Source organism: Haliotis asinina, chromosome 4, assembly GCF_037392515.1.
Source record: "Haliotis asinina isolate JCU_RB_2024 chromosome 4, JCU_Hal_asi_v2, whole genome shotgun sequence".
NCBI lineage: Eukaryota > Metazoa > Mollusca > Gastropoda > Lepetellida > Haliotidae > Haliotis > Haliotis asinina.
The window spans coordinates 5,942,819-5,967,862 of NC_090283.1; the positions used below are offsets into that span (position 1 = coordinate 5,942,819).

Below are 25,044 nucleotides of genomic sequence, written 5' to 3' on the forward strand. Positions count from 1 at the left end.
TCCTATTTCATCGGGAACAGATCTTGCTTTCCAAACCCCTTGTATTCAGTGTTAATATTTCACTATCAGCAGGAACAAAAGACAAACATATTTCATTTGGTGTTTTGACGCCAAGGAAAGGAACTAACCAACTGATTCGAGTTAACATCCAAAGTGGTACGCATGCCAGTTATACAACAGAAATATATATCGTTCTGGAGAATCTCAACGAACGTGTGATGTAAGACTGTCACAAAAACACCCACATCAAACACAATGTTGATATAAAAATATTTATAATACACGTAATATTTTACAAATGTTCATATTCTTTGAGTCTTTGACAGCAGCAGATAATGTACGTAATGACATGGTGGCTATAAAGTATACAATAAGCAGTAACAATAAGATGGCGAAAAACATAAATAACGCTTAAGCAGGTATTAGATCAAGATAAGGTATCAAGATAACAATGAAGACAACTGAGATATATCGGGCGAGGAAATCTGGATACTGATCACACCTGGATTATCTGACCTGTTGTACCTGTTAGTAACGATCTACTGGAAAAGAAATACGCTGGTAGAGTTTTAAAGTATAAAATAACAACAAAGGTTAGAATGTTTTAGATTAGTTGTCATGTTTTGGAGGAGACATGAGAAAATAAACTGAACTCAAAGTGAGCACCGGGAGTTCATGATTAACAGAACGTGGCTGGGACACAGAATCCATGAGTAACAACAACCTCTGACAATGGATGTGACATCATCAAATCATTGGCATTTCGGATATGCACTGCAGGATTGTAGTTTCACTTTTGTAACAAACTGCATCATGAGACACAAACTGCCACGCTGCACGTGCCAGACACCCCGTGACAGGACAGGTGCGTGACATGACCTGTGAAGTTGCCAGTACGCAGAGGTCTGAGATGCCACCACACTCAAAATGTTGGTATGTACATTCATTTTATATCTGGGCGTCATTAAGATTCAGCCAGATCCGTTGTTTACTTCGTACGGCGTCGTCCTTGTGTACCTGGCAGACGAAATAAGCATAGGGGTGACCTCACGTCAACTCACGCTATGCGGCACATAATGAATCAAGACCGTGTATCTCACTTCACTGTATCTGTACATGCGGAGCAAAGCACAATGACACCTGCGTGCACGACCACGACTGCAGCGTCATCAATCAGCACCTGGAGACGATAACAGGCGCACAGCTGTCTCAACACTAACCTCTTTTCACCTGTGTCGATACAGACAGAACGTCTTCATGGTATCATTGCAAACTGACCTTTATACAAATGCAGTCTTTTATACACTCACTATACACCTACACGAAGGATGCGCTGTGCCTATACTGTGCTTAAACACCCGGCAATTGAAAGGCTTGTGTCAGTCTTCAGTTGTACTTGTCATGAGTCTGTTTGAGGATAAATTCACATGTCCGAATGGAGATCGTTACATTCTGAACATGAAACGAGCCATCATTCACAATGATGTCCATTTCTGGTGCTCCCCGCCGTGATATTGCTGAAATAGTGCTAACAGCGGCGTAAAACTAAGCTCACTCACTCATCCACAGTTGTAGGACCTGGTTGACACCGTATATACTATAATACTATCACTTCACCAGCACGGCAGTGACCGTTGCTGTAATGTCACTTTTGTGTCACGACCGTGATTTGCTTTTATGGATTTCAATCCAGTCTGATCCATAGGTCTCTAGGCATGTTTGAACTAGCTACAGAGTAGGCATATTCGAAGTAGGCACGCACTTTATAAATGTCAACCAATCAGAATCAGTTCCACTATCACCCGAGCTGGGATTCATCACAAAATGCCGATGCTCTGTCAAAGGTACAAGGTCCAACGAACTGAGTATAAAACGTTCCCGTTGCGCAAGTCTGTTCAATCGGCTGTCCATTGACACACCAAGCGTATTTCGTACATGAACCCCTCCAAGGGATGTAGGCGCCGTTAGTCTTGCCGTCGCAGCTGTAGGGGTCGTCGTTCGCCGTTCCTAAACAGAGGGAAGGACGCTATGAGGGTCATTCACTCATACAATGGTCACCAGCAAGGTCACCGAATTGTTATATTAACTATAATGATATACAACATTTAGAAAATGTAGTCGTCAAATAGACATCACTACATGACCAGTGAAACAAGCAAAGATTCTATTCTTCTGAAATATCATTGCATCCTATATCCTACTTTTCCCAGATATCACCTTCAATGTCATGCCTATTCTGGTGCCAGAATTCAGCATGAAAACAAATATTAGAACATGAAACAAACTAATGGATATAAATTGTGTACATAAACATAACATTATAGTGATGTTTCTGAAAATAAAGTGCGTTACAGGTATAAAAAAGGCTCTTTCTTTAATACAAATATGCACATTTATTGACAACACATATCGGATTTACAGTGGGAAGGTGTTTTCGTTGGATCCTGCTTATTACGCAGTACGGTCGGAAGAGTAACCCCCCTTTACAACCACGGTACATTGTTCTACTTTCCCGTTTACTCTCTAGCCCACATTTCGTGTTATGTTATTCTTCTACTGCTACTGCTACTGCTACTGCTGCTGCAATCTGTAATGGTCTAATGTCTATTCTAACACGTCTACATTGCACTACATCAACCCTTTGTCTTTGTCAGTAACAAGCGACTAACGGGACTGGATGGTCAGGCTCACTGTCTTGGCTGACACATGTCCTAATATCCCAATTGCGTAGATTGATGATTATGCTGTTGGTCACTTAATTGTCTGATCAAATGTCGATTATTTACAGACTGCCGCCACATAGTTGGAATATTACTGAGTGCGGCGTAAAAATACACTCATTCACTCACTTCAGTAGAGAAGAACGGAAGAAAGAGACAATTTATTTAACATAATGAACTGCAATCTACACATTCAGCACTATCCATAGTTACGTTGAGACATTACGCATAACGAAATGTTATACTGGCTCTGCCGTCAAACCCCTTGAGATGAACTGAAAGTATTGGTAATGTTATTTCAAAGTCGGTATTGTTGATACTGGTTGAGATAATACATATGTCACGTTATTACTGCTATATAACGGAGTGACTTTCACACGTTTTAATTCTCGTACCAACACTTTCTCCAGTGATCATTGTGTGATTGGCGCTCAACCGTGCGATCGGGACATCACCTTTTGTCACCTTTAATGTGCTATTAAATCTGTGTTCTCAGATCGTGGAGACTGGTCGTTCTCCTAGACTCATCTCTAAAATGTACCTCACAAATTAACCTTTATTTTACCTCACATATAAAATGTTGTTTTCTGACTGGCTCAGGGTACTTCCACTATTTTTAATGTACCCCTCGTACAAACAAGTATCATTTTCGATTTACTCCGCTGGAAATGCTGAACTCATTCGGTACTTCGTGGTAGTAATTCTCTATCTCGAATAACATTGAATTACGTATGATGTACGGAAATTACCGATGTTTTGCGCATGCAAATCGACGAAAGGGACATAACTCTAAGTCTGCTTTTCTTGCCTGCAAATCTAGTGATGGCTACCAAGATATGTGTATCAATGCTTCAAACAATTCAGAATATTGATGTGTTCGGTAAGATAAATATGTTGTTCACTCGTGCCCCGGAGCCATGGGTTGATGTACACTTGTTCGAAAACATAATTCTCTGAACATAGGCAAGAGGAACATAAAAAAAAATGTCGAGGCTACATAAACCCATTTCCCTCTCGTGTCCAGTGAACAACTTTTAATGTGCCTATCTGAACAGTCAGTAATAATACTGGACAAAATATGGTAAATCAGGGATATTGGTATTTTTATGATCGATATTTATCAGTGTGTCATTGAGTAGATAGATCATTATTCAAAATATCCCTAACTATTTTTGTCCAGCATATTTACCAGTCAGTAGCATCAGTACTAATAGGCTAATAAGCTGTGACAAAAATCAGCACTGCGAACAATACTCACGTGATCACCCTGAAAGACAGCCATAAGAGTTAATATTCGCATGACAACATGCTTGAGTGTATTGGTTTTCGCGTTCATGAAGAGGATGTACATCTTGACAGACACTGACGTCATAGGTCATATTTATGGCTATGCATGTCCACATTTGTTGATATTATTAACCTTTAAAGCAAGTGATATTGGTGTCTGTTAAAGAACATCGCCCTTGGGGATTGTCCATGTAGGCTAGGGAGATGGTGTATCATTATTCGCTTCAGGAGTGATTACTTTAAAATGTTATATCAAGCTGTGTTTTGTTGATGTAAGTGTTGCACGCAGTTGGCGTTCGTGTATCTACAACCATAGCAATGTACAGTTGAAGCAAACAGTGAATTCTTTTAACTGATTTATGAAACGAATAAGAAAATATAAACTTACCTTGTTATTAATCAAAGATAAAATTTAATATATAAACTACGTGCAAAAGAAGCGATACCATGTCGAAATCACTGATAACAACAAACCACCAGTGTGAAAAAGGAAAGAGAGGCCCAGCGAGACCCTTAAAATAAGATATACAGATTTATTTGAGCGTAATTGTTTGGTTTTACATCATATCGCAGTATGTCCGCGATGAAACTCACACATTATATAGCAGTGGAACTAGATAGTACACCAGGGCGTGTCGACTTTGCGATCCGCATAGGAGACCTGTGGGAAAATGTGTATATGCATGTTGCCCATACACCTGCGATTATAATCCAGTATCCTTTTTAACAGTAGTGATTTGTCGTTTTGTAACATCAGTGACTTCGTCTTAACATCGTGTCTTTTGCCCATTAGTTTATATTATATATGTCAGATAGAATTTTAAAAAGCAATCGTTTGCTATGTGTGCTAACGAAATCAACGTGTGCCTTTCCGAAGCTCCATTTCAACGTGCGTGCACCCATCCCCCACCTTAAACTGAGGGTGTCGCTGCAAGGAGATTCAAACCTCTGGCCCTCCCGGCATGCAGAGCCGGAAGTGATTGTTAAACGTTACCTTGGCTGTTGGTATTCTCCACACATTGCTGAATGTCCTGATCAAAGCACAGAGAGCCAGGACATCTCTGGGTTAGCCGAGCTCCGGGTATACAGGTGATATATTTGTTACAGTCATAGGGATGGGTAACCAGGGAATTAGCAGGGTAGGAATCGCACAAGTTAGCTGAAGCAAAATGGTGGTTACAAATCGTGAAGGAAAATACATAAAGGGAGATAACTAGGAACATGTCAACCCAGCTATGTTAACTGGGTGAATATACATCGTGACCTAATGTGATCGCTATATAGTATAAAGCAGGTGCCAGATTATAAAGTTATACGTGAATATATAGCGAGTTTAGTTACACTTAATGAGATCTGTACTTACAACACCTCGCAAGGTGGAATAGAATATAAGGACAGCCGGTGGTTAAAACTTGAGTTCGATTCAATTTATGCACGTCAAGGGGGGGGGGGGGGGGGGGAATTATTTGTTTTAATTAATCTGATCACAATGTTGTGAATTATTCTTTTTTTGTGGTTCCTCACAATGATAAGATGGTCAAGATATTTTAATCACTATAAATTTCCTGCATTATGTGAATTAAGTTGTGACGTAATGTATAAAAAATATAAATATAGGATTTATATATGGCAGATTACATAATACTCTGATTAATGTTTAGATTAGTATTTGTTAATAATAGATATTAAACTGATACACATAGAAAGTGCAATGTATGTGCGTAATATATATCTTGTACATACATCTATGACAAAGTGCAAGTTCCAAAGTTTGAGATTAAGATATCAAAAACAAGAACAAAACAGATCACAGGTAGTTGCACAATCTTGAAATTGTATAACAGCATTATAAATGTCGTTGTAGTATATTTCTAACGTAAACGTAAATTAACTAGGATCTAATTCCGTTTTACATCATGTAAAATCTAAATATTATATAGTTATCAGACAAAGTATTGTAAGATAAAAAGTGCAATACTTACATGGAACAATTAACAATACGTTAGAGGAAGACACGTCATCGGGGTTAGACGACTGGCATCGGATTTCCGTACCGTTATAACTCATGTCAAAAGTTGTGGTCAATGTGTGAGTAACGGTCTTTGTGCAACTCCCCGGTGTCTCGGTCCGTGTGTCATCCGCGAAGTCATTTCGAGCAAAAGTTGTCTGCCCTGGACGCTTGATAGCCCAGTAGAGGTCGCCGTCGGTTGTCATGACGGTTGCCTCACAGGTCATAGTGACTTGGGTATTTTCTTCAATATCGCCTGGATACGTCACAACAGGCGGTTGAGGGGGCACTGGAGAGAAGAAAATATGGTGCCATTTACCTGATGTTTAGGCGTACAGCGGTTACTAAGTCATTCGCTGGTCTACAGGGTACTCAGTGAACAGACTAAACACTGATAAATAGTACTGCCTCGTCAATAGGACTGAATATTTGTAATTTTACGTTGGTCTCTTTTGGTTTCTTGAATCGCTTTCTCCAGAAATTTGCTATTAAGAAACATTTAAATAGTTTTTCATGAATTACTCCTTTCTAGCCTAATTACATCTTGTCGGACAGTAAGGAGGTACCAAAAGAGGGTTCTTCTACCCAGACTTTCAGAGAATGGGTTTAGTTTTAGACCGTTATCGGTACTATTCGAACAAAATCACGGTCACGGTGGGGAACAACCGAAATGTGCTTCACATGTGGTACCCATATGGAGATTTGAACCCGGGCTCAAGCAATTACAGCTGTGTTTCTGAGTTTGGACCTCCAAATGTAGAATGTACATTGGGTTCACCCTCAAGCAACAGACATGCAAGGTGCAAATATTTAGAACATCCAAAACACACATATCTCAAATATCCGACAGCCTTACATCTGACTTCAAAGGTAGTCAATCGTCATCACGATTGTATGAATGGAATATGGAGACTGTTGTCACCAATACATTATGCAACTTACAAGTGACCTGCAATCTCCCAGAGCTGCTTATATTCGCATTGGGAAGACTGGCACCGCAGCTGTAGAGCGTGGCCTGCTCACAAGTGACGTTGTGAAAGGTAATGACGAATGTAGTAGTGTTGGTGTCGTTGTACAGACTGGAAGAGAGACCACTGCTCAGGAAGACGGTGCCCTTGATGTCAGCGGAGAAGCCCGCAATAGCACGGACTCGTCCTGCGAACCGCTGGAAGAATCCAACCAAGATCCAGTCTTCACCTCTCAGCGTGCAGGAGATAGAGGTTTCCGTGTATAGTAGAGCAGGGGGGTTGTTCATCGTGATCACTTCAAACACAACAATGTCAGTAACACACATCATTTACACAATTCCAACCAACTTTGTCGACATATCAGCCTGGGACAATTGGAAAACTTTGTGTCTCTGACAGAACAAAATGAGATACAAGTTAAAGGGAGCCAACTTTGTCGACGTATCAGCCTGGGACAATTGGACGACTATGTGTCTCTGACAGAACAAAATGAGATACAAGTTAAAGGGAGCTTTTGTCTATTCAAGGGTCTATGAGGATATGAAATCCTTTTGGAACAGTATCAAGTACATAAGCAGGTAGGTCCTGCAGGACTCACCCGGCGCTAGAGTAGTTGTTGTAGTTGTTGTCGTTGTTGTCGTTGTTGTTTGACTTGTCGTCGTGACTGATGTTGTTGTCGCAGTAGTTGACACAACTGCCGAGGAGGCATCTAAATATCAGGAATATCAGTTTACTCATTGCCCTATCACGAGGTGAGCGCAGACAACGTGATTTACTGTGCAACCTTGATTTCGCGAATATTTTGTTTAGAGAAAGTTTATATATTAGTCAAATGAAACACGTACAGAGACAGATTACGATTGTCCTTAGCCAAATTAAACCATATCCTGCTCGAGTACCAATTGCAATTTACAAACAAGAAACCACAAACATGCTCACCTACAGCTTGAGTTGATGAAGGCGTTATTGTACCTGTTGCCGACGACGCTTGTATACTTCCACCTGTTGCAGTTGTAGTAGCGCTTTTAGTAGATGCTGCTACAGTTGAAGGAAGTATACCTGACGATACTGACACTTCATCAGATGAGACACTGCTGTCAGACGTCAAAGACGAGATTGCACTGTTGATGCTATCTGATGCACTAGTTGGCATGGCATTTGTAGAGGCGGAAAATCCCAACGTTGAAGACCCCATCATGCTGTTGACGACACTGGCGCCCTCTATGCTTGTAGCCATTGTGACAGGTGAAGTCAGTGTTGTAGTTCCAGATTCACCAGGAGAAGCTGCTCCTGGAGCTGTTGTTGTTGTTGTTGCAGATCCGTCCACGCCACTGAGTGCTGTAGCGAGAGTAGATGATGGATCGATCACGTTGGTCTGTGTATCCACTAATGTTGATGTCATGCCACCATCCACCATGCTTGTCTGTGCGTCTCCAGTAACCATAGTAACCATACTCACATCCTGGCTGTTGAATGGTGTACCAGCAGTCGCATCTATAACGCCTGTTTGTGTAGGCATGCTGCTGCCTACGTCGCCGTCCATGCTGTTCGCCATGCTTCTAGATACTGTACTTGAGGCATCTACCATGCTTGCTTGTGCATCCCCAGTTGCCATAGTGACCATGCTACCGTCCATGCTGTTGTATGTGGTAGATATGGGAGCTGAAGGCACTAACATGCTTGTTTGCGTATGTCCGGTAGCCACAGTAACCATGCTTCCACCCACGCTACTAATTGTCACACCAGTAGTCTGTGATGTGACCACCATGCTTGTTTGCATTGTGCTTGGGGCCATGCTTGCATGCTCACTTTCTTTGAGATTGGGGGATGAAAGCAAATTCAGGTCTAACGTGCTTGCTAACACGCTACTACTTGAATCTATGCTATCTACAGAGCTAACACCATCTAAAGCCGACGTGCTGGACATGCTGGCACCAACACTAGATTGCATGCTGCTGTCGATTGTCTGCCCCTCTGAGTATGTTACCACAGATGGTGTACCCGCTAGAGCGGGGCTTGACTCAACATACGTGTCTACCACACTGCTGGGCATGCTGTCTAACAAGGTACTGTCCGATCCTAAATTCATGCTGTCTAACAAAGAACTGCTCGATCCTAAATTCATGCTGTCTAACACAGTACTGTCCGGTCCTAAATTCATGCTGTCTAACAAGCTACTGGTCGGTCTCAAAGTCATGCTGTCTAACACTTTACTGCTCGATCCTAAATTCATGCTGTCTAACACTGTACTGCTCGATCCTAAATTCATGCTGTCCAACATTGTACTGCTCGATCCTAAATTCATGCTGTCTAACACTGTACTGCTCGATCCTAAATTCATGCTCTCTAACACTGTACTGCTCGATCCTAAATTCATGCTGTCCAACATTGTACTGCTCGATCCTAAATTCATGCTGTCTAACACTTTACTGCTCGATCCTAAATTCATGCTGTCTAACACTTTACTGCTCGATCCTAAATTCATGCTGTCTAATAATGTGCTGCTCGATCCTAAATTCATGCTCTCTAACAATGTACTGCTCGATCCTAAATTCATGCTCTCTAACAATGTACTGCTCGATCCTAAATTCATGCTCTCTAACAATGTACTGCTCGATCCTAAATTCATGCTGTCTAACAAACTGCTGGTCGGCATGCTGTTGATGCTGTCCAAGCGGCTGCTGGCTACTATACTCGGAGATAGAGAATTTGAGATGACATTCTTGCTGCTGCCATCCAAGGCACTGTCTGTTGAAGTCAATAAACGATTCGTCTCACCCACGCTAGCAGTAGCAACAGTAGGCGTTACTTCACCTGTTGTAATTGTGGCTATCATGGTATCAAGATTAGTACCATCACCAGCACCACCATGACCTGTCGACATGCTCCTATCACTGGCGTCATACACAGACGCGTTAGTTATAGATAGTGTGTGAGTTGAATATGGAATGGACTCAGTGTTTTTTGTGTTTGACGTTATTGTGTCATCTGTGTAAATGTCTGTACTTTCAGTAAATGCTTGACTTGACGTCATCAAAGATTCAGTCAGGCCATTACTCAAAGCAGTGTTTACAAGTGATACTGTTTGAACATGTGCTGACGCTGTCTCAGAACCCACCTTACTTGTGACAGCAGTGCTGCCTGTCCCCACCCGGCTCGTGACAACAGTACCAGCTAACCCCACGCCACTTGTTAAAACAGTGGCAAGTGTAACCATGATTGGTGTAGCCGTTGCACTGTTAAAGACTGTGGACATGTCACTGCCGAGTTGTAAAGATGGTTGTACAGAAAAACTGCTGTTGTAAACACTGCTAGATCCAAGACTCTGTGTACCACCCAGTCCACTGTTTCCTGCAGTACTTAGCACAGCTGATGATGATGTTATTCCCTTAGTGGTCCCTCCTAAAGACAAAGTGGACCTATCTTGAGGACCTATGGTTGATGAGTGTGTGTAATCCGCTATTCCACTGTGTGTGACCGACGCGCCGATATTACCTGTATGCAAACCCAGAGCACTTAGATGTGCTGTTGGAGATATCAAACTGTTACGTTGACCAAATTCTGAAGCAGTATCTACACCAAAATAAGCAGATGGACTTGAGCCAAGCTGAGCAGATTGACTTACTGAAGCATCTGACGATGTATCCCCAACAGTCATTGTTTGAGATGAAGAGATGTAGCTTTCATCTAAAGATGTATCGTCATTCCGACTGATGGAAGCTGAATCACTATAGACACTAGAAGCTGAGGCTGCTATACTTTCCGTTCCACCAAGCAAGTCAGAATATGTCTCAGCTGAAACTGGTAATGTGTTTATGATTCCCATTGAGAGGCTATATGAGACAGGCGTGTTAGATGCCGAGCCATGTAGATGGTCTGAAGCAACTGTCCTGCTTCCACTATATCCTGCACTACCACCAGATGAACCTGACCCAAAACTTCCTGATACAGAACCTGGCGTAAAAACAAAAGCCGTTAACGAGTTATCTATAGCAGACAATGTTTGCTCAGTGCGGGTAAGTGCGTCAGGAAGGGACGTTAGCGTGGTTGGATACAACATGTTTCCATCACCACTCACACTACTGTGGCCTTGATCTGGTCCTGACGAGACGATGCTGGTTGTAGATTGGCGGCTTACCACACTGCCGTCACCACCTGAACCAGTACCACCTACTATAGAACCAGCAAGTCCACCTAAGCCGGCATTAGCATCACCTCCAATATCTAGACTATGTGAGGGTGACAAAGTTGCAGTTCCACCAGATTGGCTTCCACCAACAGTTTCAGGTCCACTACTAAATACACTAAACATATTTTGTCCACCTACACCAGAACTGGCTTCAACTTCAGAGCTCAGAGTATTAGAAGGAGTCAAGGTTGCTGTTCGACCCGAACCAAATGTAGAACTACTACTATTGCTTGAACCACTTAATTCTTCCACACCAGAACTTGCACCACCTACAATACTTACGGCATTAGACGGAGTCAAAATGGCTGTTTCACCCGACCCATTCGCACTAGAACCACTTGATCTACCTACGGCAGAAACCTCAGAACTTATAGCATAAGAAGGAGTCAAGGTGGATGTTCCACCGGACCTGCCCGCACTAAACCCGGTTGATCCACCTACACTAGAACTTGCATCACTCTCAATGGCTAAGGTATTAGAAGGAGTCAAGGTGCCTGATACGTCTACGCCACTTATAACACTACCGCCGTCGCTAAAGACACTTGATCCACCTAAACTAGGACTTGCATAATCTCCAAACCTACGAGTATCAGAAGGAAGCAATGTTGGTGTTCCATCCGAGACAAACAAACCGCTCCTAACCAAGCTAGAAGCGTCTGATCTGTCGATTATTGCCCTTGAATCAGAGACAAAGCCTACAGTATGAGAAGGAGCTAAGGTTGCTGTTCCAAAGCCACCTGCCGAATTATGAACTGGGCTAGAATCACTAACAACCGTGCTAGAAGCACCTGTTCCACTACCACCCATGGTAGAGGCACTTGATCCGCCCAAAGCCAAACTTATGTCTCCCTCAAAACCTAGAGAATTCGTAGTAGCTAATGTGGTTTTTGAAGACCATCCACCGGATTCACTACCACTCGGGCCAAAACCACCTCCACCTCCACCGAAACTTGCATCAGATCCTAGAGAATCAGAAGGAGCCAGTGTTCCACGTGACCCAACTGTTCTAGAACCAAGTGATCCATCTAAAACAGGAGTTACATCACCACTAAAGCCTAGACTATTAGAAGGAAGTAAAGCGGATGGTGGACCCACCTGGAACGTGCTAGAACCGACCAACCCACTACCGTCAAAGTTGGAATCGCTAGATCCTCCTACAATATCACTGGCATCAAAACCCATAGCATTTGAAGGCGCCAAAGTTGCTGATTCACGAGACCCACCTGGTCCACTGCTAATCGTGCTAGAGTCACGTGTTACACTTCTGGCCGCGCCAGAACCACTTGATGAATCTAAAGAAGCATCAGCCCTAGAGGTTAGAGCACTAGAAGGAGCCAAGAATGTAGTTTCAGCGGACCTACTCTGTGCACTTATGTCCACGCTGGACCCTGTCAAGCCACCATTCCCTTCACTACGGTCAGGCAAGGAGGAGATGAGGTGTATATTAGTAACAGACGCACGGTGAGTCACGGTGAGGAGAGTATTATGCATCGGGAGTGTTATGGCTGCAGTGGGTGACATGTGGATGTGTTGAGGTTGTATACTGGATGAGTTGTAGTAGGAGACGTGCTGGGGCATTGTGTGTGATACACCATATGTGCCACTATTCACGGAGGACGGATATTGAAGTGTCAGTCGTATTTGGGAACTCGTCTGGGAATCTACTCTATGCGACGGATACATATTTGGTGTAGAACTATCTAAAGTATTCCTACCAGACATATGGTCAGTTGAGTGTTGACCAGCGACGTCTTGACTTTGTATAGATGAAGTGGATAAGTCATTTACACTAGACACTGGACGAGTTGCATCAACGTCAGATGCTGCTGGTGATGATGAAGACACATGAGTTGAACCTGAAGATGCTGCTTGACCGCTGATGGTAGATCCACTTGAAGAGGCCAAGCCAGTACCATCTATAATATTTCGGATTCTAGAGTCAGTAACAGTGGGTGATTCCGTTGCTGTACCTGCTGTAGACGTGACTCCGCCACCAGTTTTCGCCCCACCTGACAAAGGATTCTCGAGCCGTCCTGATATAGCTCCTGCAGACAGAGAACTACGTACGTCAGACTGCACGATTACAACCAATGACCTTTGGCCATGTTTGTGTGTATTTGTGTGTTTGACAATTTTGTTAATCACAGTTTTGTTTGTTGATTAACGTGCCACCCCACAATATTCCAGCGATATGACGACTGTCTGTAAATAATCGACTCTGGACCAGATAAGCCATGAGCAAAGCATGTCTTCAGTCCTAATTACGGATAACTGATCCTTCGAGAAACAGTTGGTTAAATGCCTACTTACAATAAAAAGGCTTATATAAATCCAGCGTGAAAAACGGTCCAACGAACGGGCACAGACATTTGTACACCGACTGACAGTACTGATCCAGTTAATGGATTGATTGCTAACGGAGTCTTCAGTATTTAATTCAGCTTTTCTTTTTTCGGGACCACAATTAAATGTCGGAAAGTTTGTAACACACTCTACAGTGTCCGCATGTCGCGAAGAATGATCAGTTAATCTTTTCAATACAGACATAATATCACATTTTTACTATTATTACACATCACCAAATGGCATATAAATATACTATCCTCAGTTATACTATCCTCAACAAACAAACAGATGTTCCTTGTGGCGCAAGTGCTCCCCCTACCGTTGTGTTGGCCGATGATGCTCCATAGTGTAGCGGCCGTGATGCCTGCAATCACCCCTAGCAACCCCACCAGCAACAACACCAGGAAGACGGTGTTCCGCCGCCGTGCGTTCCTCTTGTCCTTGTAAGACTGTATGGAGCTCGTGAACGAGTCGCCGCTGTTACTGGTGAAGTACGGCTCCAGCTCATCCTTGTAAGGGTCGCTAAGGCTGACGTCGCGGCTGCTGAGGGCCTTCCCGTTGAGGTTGGAAGAGGTGAAGAAGCCGCTCTGACTTGGCTGACCGGCATAACGCACCGCCGGCTGAAACACAAAAAAAATTAAATAAATAAAAGGTTGTATGTGATACTCTGCCTGTTTATCCATTGCTTAAATGTGAGATAATCTAATAATATGACATAGTCTCTAAAGATTCTATCTGGACGAGAACATTCACTGACTGATACCACGAACAAGGTCCCACACCGTTTACGTACAGTGAGGGCGTGAGTTTAGTTTTACGCCGCAGTGAGCTTCATTACAACTTCAGTCAGTTATCCAGTGTCTCACGACCAGAGTAGGTCGTGAAGATGGGAAACTCCAGACGCAGGCCCAACGTTGGCCCGACGGTCACAGTGACGTTGGACCTACGTCAGGATTTTTTCTGGGCTTTTGCATTAAAAGAACGCATCTGGAAAAGAACAAAAAGACATTCTCCCGTTTGCAGTCTCCTTGCTGTACCTTTGTCAATGTCTCTGTCACCCCCAACCTTCACAATCACCTCCCAAAGATGCACCTACAGCTCCAATCTCCATTTCATTATCTCAGGTACTCGGCCTCCATGTGTCTAGTGTCCTCTTAATGTTCCCTGACTCCTCGAAACTGTTCCCGCGGTCTGGCTAAACTACACTATATTGTGTCGGACAAATGTAACAACTATTCAACTCAACGTTCATCGGATTGTGTAAACATACCGATGCAACCTCTTTCCCTTCAACTCAGACATTAGCAAAGTCATATGTTTTCTTTGAAACTCAAGGCGAATTATATATTTAAAATGTTGTCTGTAGTAATGCGATTTACACGGTCTTATGTAATCCTGTCGGCTATTTAAGCAACTGGGATATTTTTGTAATTTGATAAACTGCGCGTAGTCCCCGCAGTGACATCAAAGTTTTATTAGTATTGCTTGAGCGTTTTAAAAGTCTAGTGGCAATTTTGTTTCACGACATTCATATTTGGTGGGACTACACCAGTCACGTTCAATTACAAAAGTTAGCTCCACACATGGAACATTGAAAAAACAGTATGTTTGTGTCCGAATTTATGAAATCCCTATGGGGGTACTTTTATTGCATTTATTTAATCGGATTTTCTCATCGATTCTATCGTCATGCGATTGCTTTTTGAATACCTTCGAGTATTGTCTCCTCGATTCTATAATTTACATGCTGATTTGATCACTTTCTGTTTAAATTATTTGTCTTCATCAATTCGAAAAACTCATTGACAAAATTGGAGTAAATTATCAAATCAGTGATAAAATATTTGACACACCACGAAATATTGCTAGAAGATTCATATACGCCACAAAGTGGTCACACTAGGTTGTAGTACGCGTTACGTTTATGCAATATAATCGTGACATATATTATCAAAAACATGGCTGAAGTTCTGATCATGTTTAAGGAATACACAAAGGAGTTAAAGACGGTTGGAATAACATGGAAGGGATTTGTGAAAAAGCAAGCACTTGGCAATTAGCAGCCAATCACATCTAACGAGCTTCCTGAATGTGCACAACCAACGAATGCATACAACGTCAGATGACTGCAGGAATACGACAGAAAATGAAGTAAAGTTGAAAGAAAATTTTAGTAAAATTCTTCGGAACGTGCTAGAGAATCTACTATATCTCTAAATTTGGTGAGCACCTTCCAGATTACAACAATGCGGCAGACATACCTTCAGCGTTACCCGTGGCAGCTTAAAGGTATCCCAGGTCATGTCTAAAGAATGCCGAGACTCCTTCTTGCTTCTTATTATATTTACAGGTTCTCCAATACGGTATCTACGCTTTTAAAAAAAGTATTACGAACATCTTAGGCCTTTTACGTATCTATCTATTCATCGCCGTTAGCCGCAGGGCCAGGAAACTACTTACATTTGTGAAAAGGCGTGTTGCTGAAACACCTGATTAACTTGATGCCAACATGATAAATCACACACTGACATATTTTGCTAAGTGAAGTATATCAGATTGATATATACATTTGTTCGAGTCGGTGTTAATTGATTATTCCCGTGGTAAGTTCCGTTAAAGAATACATCAACACGACAGTGCTAATGCTCCCTGGGTGGGTACCTCCCGGCTCTGTGTTCAAGTTGTGTTAATGCGCATCTGTGCCTTGGCCTACGGTGACTCAGCATGACCATAGTCTTGTAGACCTTGTCCTGTCGCAGCTATTTGTGAGCTTTTCTCTTTACTACCGAGATTTGATTAATCTACATAAATGACACATTTACTGTATTGTTAGAGGACAGAACTTTCTGAAATTATCTGAATCTACTCTTTGGACATACCGTGAAATCTGACAGACTGTACTCACTGAATACGCGTATGTTTTGAAACAATGACAACGACTGAAAATAAAGAAGTCTTTAACTATTAATTCGCATGGACCCTCCATCCCCCAACTAGTGCACACACACACACACACACACACACACACACACACACACACACACACACACACACACACACACACACACACACACACACACACACACACACACACCAGTCATTATATGATATGCGTTGTTGCTCGCTTCCTTGCAGTTAGCTCACGGTGGGTTGATGTTGTGGTGCAGAGGAACGGTGACAGAATCATGATTAACGACCCTGGAAATTTCAAAGTACGTCAGGTTATTAAACATACTATTTTACGACTACAAAATCAGTCCAATGTTATTCTGATCATTCTACCCAGATTTGTCCCCTTTCCCTCTGGCGACAAGGCCCTCAGCGACACAGCTCGTTCGTGAATGAGTGCGACATCTGTCATTGAATATGATTTCATTGTCGTAACGTTGATTTAATTTGGACGCACACGCCGTCACAGACGACGTAAGTATGTGTGAGTGAAACTTTTTCTACGCCGCATTTCAACTATCACGGCTGGGGGCACCAGAAATGGGTTTTTACACAAGGTGTTCATGTGGGAATCAAACCTGGGTCTACAACGTGAAGAGAAACCAGGCATCCCCACCGCTCCTACAGAGTGAGCGGGGTTTGCGCCACATTTAGCAATACTCAAGCCATATCAAGGCGCAGGACACCAGAAACGGGCTTAACACATTGTACCCGTATAAGGAATCGAAACGGATCTTCGGCGTGACGAGGAAACGCTGACACCACCAGGTTACCTTACCGCCCCTGCAGACGACGCGAAGCGGGTGAGGATGTGAGTGGCCTTCAGTGTTATTGAACGACAGTGCGATATGGTCTACTCTATTTTATGTGTACCATCAGTACAGAGGTACAAATGAAATCGGTAATGACCTAGACACTTGAATTAGGACGAGATACGTGTTGTTTCAAGTCCACTCATCTCATGAAAAACTGAATTATTGAACGGCGGACGAGTGTAGCTATATTATATCAAAACACAAAGCTACCCCTGTTGCTATCACAAAACCAAAGGCTTTGGGGTCCGCCATCTGACCAAGATATTCATACTGACTACATTCAAATCCTCTCGACTGTGTTCCACAGTTATCGGAACTGAACTACTCTGATTGCCATCTTCTCTGTTGACATAACGGAATTCAGTGAACAAGCCACAGACACACCTTATTATCTTAACAAGGTGCCTGATGCAATATCGGGATGTCTGGTGCAATATCGGGGTGCGACATTCTGGGTGTCCTGTTCTTATCAGTTCTCGAATAAATACCAGCGGCCCACATAACGAATCTTTGCCAGCTGAGTCAGATTCTGCCCCAAGACATGCGCTGTTTAGAGACCGTGCGAGGCCGCCATCTGATGAAGATATTCACATCTTCACTCCCGGCGGATTAGCAAATGTTTATTCATATTTGTAGCTAAATAAATATATTAAACACCCATTAAAATATTTTGAGCTTCGGATGTCCCGATTGGTAAAGGAGTTCCGTTATGCTGAACAGTAACAGCTGAACGTGATCACACAGGTAATATGTGAGTGGGTGAGGTAGGTTTTGTCGACGCTTTTAGCAATAATACAATGATTGTGCCAATTTAAAACGCAAGAAATAGAAACTTTTACGTATGTTTAGAAAATCTGAGTGTGAATAATGAAAGCAATATTCCAGCGATATCATAGCGTGAGAGACCAGAAGTGGGCCTCACACGTTGTAATCATGTTCGGAATGGAACCCGGGGCTTCGGTGTCACTAGTGAAAACCTTAACCGCTAGGTTATAAGTATTAATCAAGAGCCACAAATACAATAACCATCACAACATTCCAACGTCCCCGATTTCCCGTATCACTCGCCCAAATATTGTCATAATTAGTGAATGTTGTTTGAAGATGAACAACTCGCCTGTTTCCTTCAGGCGCAAGACAAACATCTTCGTTTGTTTTGTTATCTGTCTATCCATGAGATTGTTTTTGCAATAATCTGTATACACAGTATATCACAGCCCGGGGATAGAGGATACAGGGAATTATAGGTCCATGTCACATTACGTCACACACAGTAAACCGTTATCTCTCCCAAGTAGTCGTTAAGGTTACGATGTTACCAACCAGCCTCAGGCACCACCTGCTACATATAGCGCAGTGGTCCATGCCAAAGGCTACCGCCGGTAGTGTTAAGGTCCTCAAGGGCGAATAAGTCTCGCTGATAGGAGGAGATAACTCCATGTATCACTCCATGTGCTCGCCGGAGGGTGTTGAAGGTGTGTTACGTATTAACATCATAGATTGAGTTATCAAGTGAATGCCATTGCCGAGAACAATAACATATGGCAAACAGTAAACAACAAAACATCACTCACAGGCAACATATGGAACATAACAATAGATAAAAGTCAGCTGCTTCGTAGTGCTGAATATGATCAATCGATAAGACTGACTTGTTGTATATTCATTCATGAGTTGGTAACAGATGTCATGTACAAAAACTGAACTACCTGATTACACACATGCTGTTATCTCCGTTTTGTTTGATTACGTTTGGCATCGGTAGCTGTGATTCTTGTAAGACTGTGATGCAATATCATTGCATCCAAAAGTAAAATCAAGTAAGTATCAATTAGAACGTGATATTGAAAACTTTATCTTGTTAACTGTCTTCTTAATTATTTTGAGAACATTGTTTATTATCAATTTTATGCTAATAAATACATTACGTTCATGTGAACACTTCAAATTCTGTTTCCTGGTTAGTTGCTTTGGTGAAGTGATAATGCCTTTATTTCCTACTGAATGTAAACATGAAGCCATGCCTCATCGGTTAGCCCCCGTCTTGGATACACATGCATGTATGACCATGGTCCGAACGGTACCTCTATATATATATATATATAAAACAAAAACAAATGCTCATCACAATGAGCGGTATCGCTGTCGGTCAGTATGCACGTATGGTCATGGTCAGAACGTTACCTCTAGACAAAAAAAAAGCATATGGGTTTTGGGATGTACACCTCAGATGTCGGAAACAATGCGCATACAATTAGAAACCAAATTACTACATTGAAGCACTGAAGAAATATTTCTGATCAAACTGTATTTATAGATAAATACGATAAATAACTGATTTTGCGTTTTGAGCCAGTTCGAACAGTTTAGTTAAGACAACGTCAACATAAGTAAACAATGGTTATATAACTTTTGATTGCGAAATTCATGACGGAATGATCATTTGGTCGGAATGGCATCATAACGCTGACATGTACAGAGAGGAGACACAGCGGTGAATTCTTCCCTCTAAATCATTATCTGCCTTGTTATTTGGACTAAAACGAAGGAAACTATTCACCAACAATATAGACCCTACACACCGACAATATAGACCCTACACACCATCAATATAGACCCTATACACCAACAATATAGACCCTATACACCAGCAATATAGACCCTACACACCAACAATATAGACCCTATACACCAACAATATAGACCCTATACACCAACACAGTAAAACAGTAACCACAGTAACAAGAATTTCCCCTGGATAATCTCGGTCAGATGAGTGTCACTATTGACTGCCCAAGACAAAAATATGCTAAACTCATACTAGTCTATGATAAATAATCTTTCCGAATGTTACGCCGGGTGCGGTGTGTTTCAATAGAAACACCAACCGAAGCTTGGTATCGTAGGCAGAAGGTTATATTTTCCAGGAAATCATTTATGATCTAATGACAGAAAGCCATAATTCAGAAAGAACTGGTTGATTGAATCAGGCACATTTCATCACAATTCATAATGACTCCCCACTCGGTGACGCAAAGCGTAGTACTTGCGTACCATTTGGTCACTCTGAATGGTGAACATGCATGACAAAAACCTATAAGAATATATTTTTAAACGACTCAAAATGACAGCTAAAGCTTTAAAAAGTTTGATTATCTGTTTGGTCAGGTAGAGAGAATGGTAACAAATGCTATCTGTTATGTGGCCATTAGTTGAGCAGGGTCGCTGTAGGCTGTTCAATCTACTGTAGGATTGTCTCCTGAAGGTGGCGAAGCATGGATAACTCACATCGCCTGTAGTCACTGATTCTCGCCTCAGCTACCAAGCAGTTAAGCAAGACACAACTACTACATTACTACTCTACTACTGCAGTGGGCTCTGATCAACAGCTGAGCATGCAACGGGGCTTGGTCATTAAATACAGTGGTTAATAGCAGGAAGAACTGATTTAGTCGACAGTTAATATTTCCTGCATTACCTGGCAGATACACAAATCACTACCATTGTGGGCTTAGGTAAACAGATGAATATTGGGCGGACTGTGACAATAAAACCCTTGACCAACTGCCATCGTCGACAGTCAATGTTCAGATCCGTACAGCCCCTTGTCCTCCAATAAATACTAAAACAAAACCGAGAACAGAAATGACTTCAGAAATTAAACAGAAATAAAAAAAAATACATTATTATGATGTGGTCTCAGCAAAGTGAAGCTTTCAAAAGGGAAAACTGTCAATAACCCCTGCCGTGTATAACCACGTATAGATTTGGCGTGTTTGGTGCTTTTGACTTTATCATGACACCTGTTGATCAGAATAAATCAGACATCCAGGTCACATTTTCTATTTCTCAAATAAGTGTTTGAGTCTCCCATACAACTGCATTGGCACATTTGGTTGACTTAAACATGAAACTTATATCTGAGACATGCCAGGTATATCATCAATTATCCCATGTGAGCGGGAACAGATCAACGCATAGCGTCAGTCAAATGTACATGCTGCTTTATAATTCACATAATTTGACGTTTTATAAATATTTGCTTGCCAAATTATCAATGTTAGCTCAACACAAGCAGCTACAAGTATGAGTTGTGTATTCGCTAACCATTTATCCAAACAAAACACTGGATTCCAGAGCCTTGGACACAGTCAGTAAACAAATCACGGCATTGTTTCTACGTCCTTGCAAACAATACGTTTACGCGGTCTCTTTGCTAAGCTCCGCGCTCCGCCATTACCAATACACTGTTACGAGTTTTGAGATGTCACGAAGTAGTTACGACTAGAGGGATGTAACTACAAGAAGCATGTGAAAAATCGACACAAGTGAAATAGATTGGTTTGCAGGATGTTTGTCTTCAAGAACGTGAAATTGTCCCGGTTGTAACCTATAAAACCGTTGGTTATATTTATGAACAGTGTCAGTGGTGGTAGATATCAATCAACGACTTTTCCTCTGTGTTAACGGTCAAACTTCGAGGCCTTAAAACAAATCGCTGAAAGATGAAAAAAAGCTTACATTACTCGTGCTTCTGTCTAAAATGTACGAAATGTACTTGTGTTTGATTGATGTGTAATAAGCAATAACCCTCCTGAACGCATATGCAAGTGTGGACCAGACAATCCAGTGACTAACGTCATGTGCATTGATCTTTGCAGTTAGGATACATTCGTCAGCAAAGTGACTAAATTAACGGAACTGTACATTAACTGTGAAATATTTCGGTATTCCAACAGCAGCCGCAAGACATTTGCGTTTGAACCGTCACCGTTTGAGACAGTTACGTCCTACAAGATAAACTCAATAGCATGGTACCGCCCCTGTCCTCGGCACAGACAGAAAAAGAACCTAGACTGCTAGTCCTGGAGTCAGTATTCTGAAACTGGGCATTTATGTCAAACTACGGAAGCAAGTTAGGTGGAACATTTTTAATCTCCGACTATTACAAGCATGCATTTTGTAGTAAAATCTTGACATGTATTGACAAACCAACAGCTTTTGTGTCTGTAAATATTACCACCAAAACACATTGTATAGTTTAGATTATAAGCCAGGATTAGTGGATGTTTGATTTATATGATTGTTAAAATGCAAATGATGAAGCCAAGGAGGAAACAGATGACTGGGTGAAATTATGGAGTATTTAACAATTTATTTCATTCCTTAGGAAATTCATCTCTATGGATACTTATTAGTTTTCCAGTCATGCATTGGCTTTGGTTAGTGGTATGCTCGCAAAATGGATCCCCTAATTTTTAGAAATGGTATATACCTGACAGGGAAGATCCTTTGGAATCTATGTATCGCTGTTTCAGTTCTGAGCCTGATTATCATTGAATTTAAAGTTAATGGATGTTAGTCATTTATTGTGGGAGAACAAGAGATGGTACATTTACAAAGCACTGGGTGTGTAGTGGTACTCCCCAAGGGGTCTGGCAGTGGTCAGTAGGAAGTGGTCAATGCGGTCAAAGTTTCACGGTCTTTGGTCAGTAGATTATGGATCAGATTCTGGCAAACCCTACTCCTTCATGATTTAAGCTATAAGAGGATAGTAACCATCGACAGACTGATTCAAAACCAGGCTAAATCGGGTGGGCTGAATCGGTGATTCAAATATGTTGGAACATTTTACCTCGCTACTGAGGGGTCGAATTCTTATTAACGGTCTACATGCCGCTTTTTTCACGTTACAGTGCCAGTAGACGTTATGAATATACAGAGCGTCGAAGAGGAACAGTCGTCTTTGAACCCCCGTCATCTTTTCAGATGAATCCCGACTCAATCGCACTCACTAGATGGGCGTGGTCGTGTGCGGCAACGTCGAAGATATCGTTTCAACCCGATATTTCCGAATACGTCGTATTTCTTTCTTTGTAAGTTCCATCAGTAAGACCACAAAACTCATTCGACACTGCGCCACGAGGGCAAGTCTGATTGCATTATCGCAGAAACTTCACGTTGTCCATTGTGCATAAGTTATTAGTCTATCTGTTAGTCTAGTTGTGCTCATCCTGAAAAAAATCGTCAGTGCTCACCTTACATCCAGCGCAACGACTTTGTTAGGATGCCAGGTCCAGCAACGTACACGCCCAGACCACTACACCTTTCTCCCTGTTGGAAGGTGTATGCTTGTTCCTGATATTCCCTCGTAAACTTGATGACATAAGCGCGCATGCACAAATACATGCATACATATATTTTGCCTGCTGCATATACAGAATTTTCGACAAACCCGTTCACTAAATGAGCATATGTCAGCACATCGACAAGCTATCTTGTATTCACTGTTTCCCTGCCCTAGGGGAAAACTAGTACATTTATCCATTTATTTACATTTATCCGTTTTCAATCTCTACGTTGCTTCATCAGAGACTATGTTCAGGCAAAGCTCTCGAAATGTTTTCGGTGAGACTGTAAAGAGGATGGAGATGAAATCCGTGGAATATATTCCAGGGGTAGTGACAAAATTATTGAAATCCTTCCGGTGCATTCAAAAGCATGATTGTTTAGCTCATATTACTTACTGTGGAAATATTCGTAAGTAATATATTCATCGAAGTCTGACAGATGACCCAATTGACTGTTTCTTAACTCAATGAAAATAAGTGATATAATCATTGAGGTTACTGTCAAATATACATGGCATAAAATATACAATATTCCTAAACTAATGGCACGATCGTTGCTGATTTCAGGGTTAAACGTCGAAATGTCAAGTCCGAGGCATCGAATGTCTACAGTATATCCAAACGTCATCGTACATGCGTCCGTGGTGTTCTCGCGATCTAACTTTAGTCTGGAGACGTATCTATACATATATATAACATATACTTACTCGTGAGAAGATATGCCCCCAGTATCCTCCCTGATTGGGCGTGTCGGGGTCAGTCATCATCCGCATCCATCGGGGACTCTCCAGATCCGAATCCATGCCAGGAGTTTTCTGACAGTCTGGCTCAGTATGCAATGTGTGCCGAGACCCCATCAGACTCACTCTGGGTAGGAACTCCATTTGTGACGCACCAAAATATATATTAACACAGTCTATGAAGTTCTAGTCTAATACAATGTTTTCAGCTTCAGCGGAAAGAGGAATTTCCCCAGCTCCCCAGCTTCTTACGTAACATATATGTCTGTGATAGTTCCAGCGTCACATGTTTTCTTCACACTGTACTGTTCCTTTGTATATAGAGATAACAAGACTTGGCCCGTAAGTACATCGTATTTAAAACCTCTCGAAGTCGAGCTGTCGGCGCTGTGATTGAGTCATTAATGAATGCGGTGCGCGTCCTGTGCGCCGAATGTTTCAACCAGGGGACATAAACTTAGAAACAATAGCGAGTCACTGCGCATGCCCGGAGGCGCTGATCTAAGATGGTGCACTACGTAAGGTCTGGAGGGGTGATCGCTAGATTAAAATACCGTCTGGAAGTAAATATCTTCAGACTATCTGTCAATCTGGGCCCGCCTTTGCTGGACTGAGGGCTGAGGGTCGATACACGGAAACTCGCCTGTTGGGATGAGGCTTGAGATAAAAACCATCACCTGGCACATGTCTGTTGACACGGAATTAAAGAACACAGGTTGATCTGCTTGAGGAAGTATTGATGTCACGGTTACTCTTCCGTCTTCTTTCACCTTCAGAAGCTTTCAGACGTCGTGCGGAAAATACGTTTTTAAGTTCATTTTTGGAGACATTTGAAAAACATATTTAGACTGGCGTTACCGCCAAGTGTTGAAAATGTGTCTGAAATATGTG

General features: G+C 42.1%; 1 protein-coding gene across 5 annotated transcripts; it reads right to left on the bottom strand.

Annotated features, from left to right (window-relative positions):
- Positions 1–301: 301 nt before the first annotated feature.
- LOC137281224 (serine-rich adhesin for platelets-like) lies at positions 302–24,523 on the bottom strand. 5 transcript variants are annotated; one of them, XM_067812354.1, is made up of 8 exons: positions 24,121–24,523; positions 13,838–14,138; positions 7,956–13,217; positions 7,582–7,692; positions 6,958–7,278; positions 5,990–6,304; positions 5,002–5,166; positions 302–2,007 (listed from the first exon to the last, which is right to left on the bottom strand). In XM_067812354.1, exons 1-8 carry the CDS (start codon positions 24,295–24,297, stop codon positions 1,799–1,801), a joined length of 6,861 nt encoding a protein of 2,286 aa, XP_067668455.1. In that variant the 5' UTR covers positions 24,298–24,523; the 3' UTR covers positions 302–1,798. The 5 variants fall into 5 exon arrangements, with proteins under 5 accessions (XP_067668455.1, XP_067668454.1, XP_067668456.1 ...); XM_067812353.1 differs by having other exon boundaries at positions 7,923–13,217; XM_067812355.1 differs by lacking the exon at positions 24,121–24,523 and adding an exon at positions 15,780–15,856 and having other exon boundaries at positions 7,923–13,217.
- Between the last annotated feature and the right edge of the window lie 521 nt (positions 24,524–25,044).

Bases quoted from the DNA above. Each gene is read 5' to 3' on its own strand.
- LOC137281224 (XM_067812353.1), bottom strand. From the start codon at position 24,297: ATGGAGTTCCTACCCAGAGTGAGTCTGATGGGGTCTCGGCACACATTG. The intron at 7,693-7,922 runs GTGAGCATGTTT...CCTGATATTTAG, and splicing joins TTCATCAACTCAAGCTGTAG to ATGCCTCCTCGGCAGTTGTG. The intron at 7,279-7,581 runs GTGAGTCCTGCA...TTGTGTTTGAAG, and splicing joins AACAACTACTCTAGCGCCGG to TGATCACGATGAACAACCCC.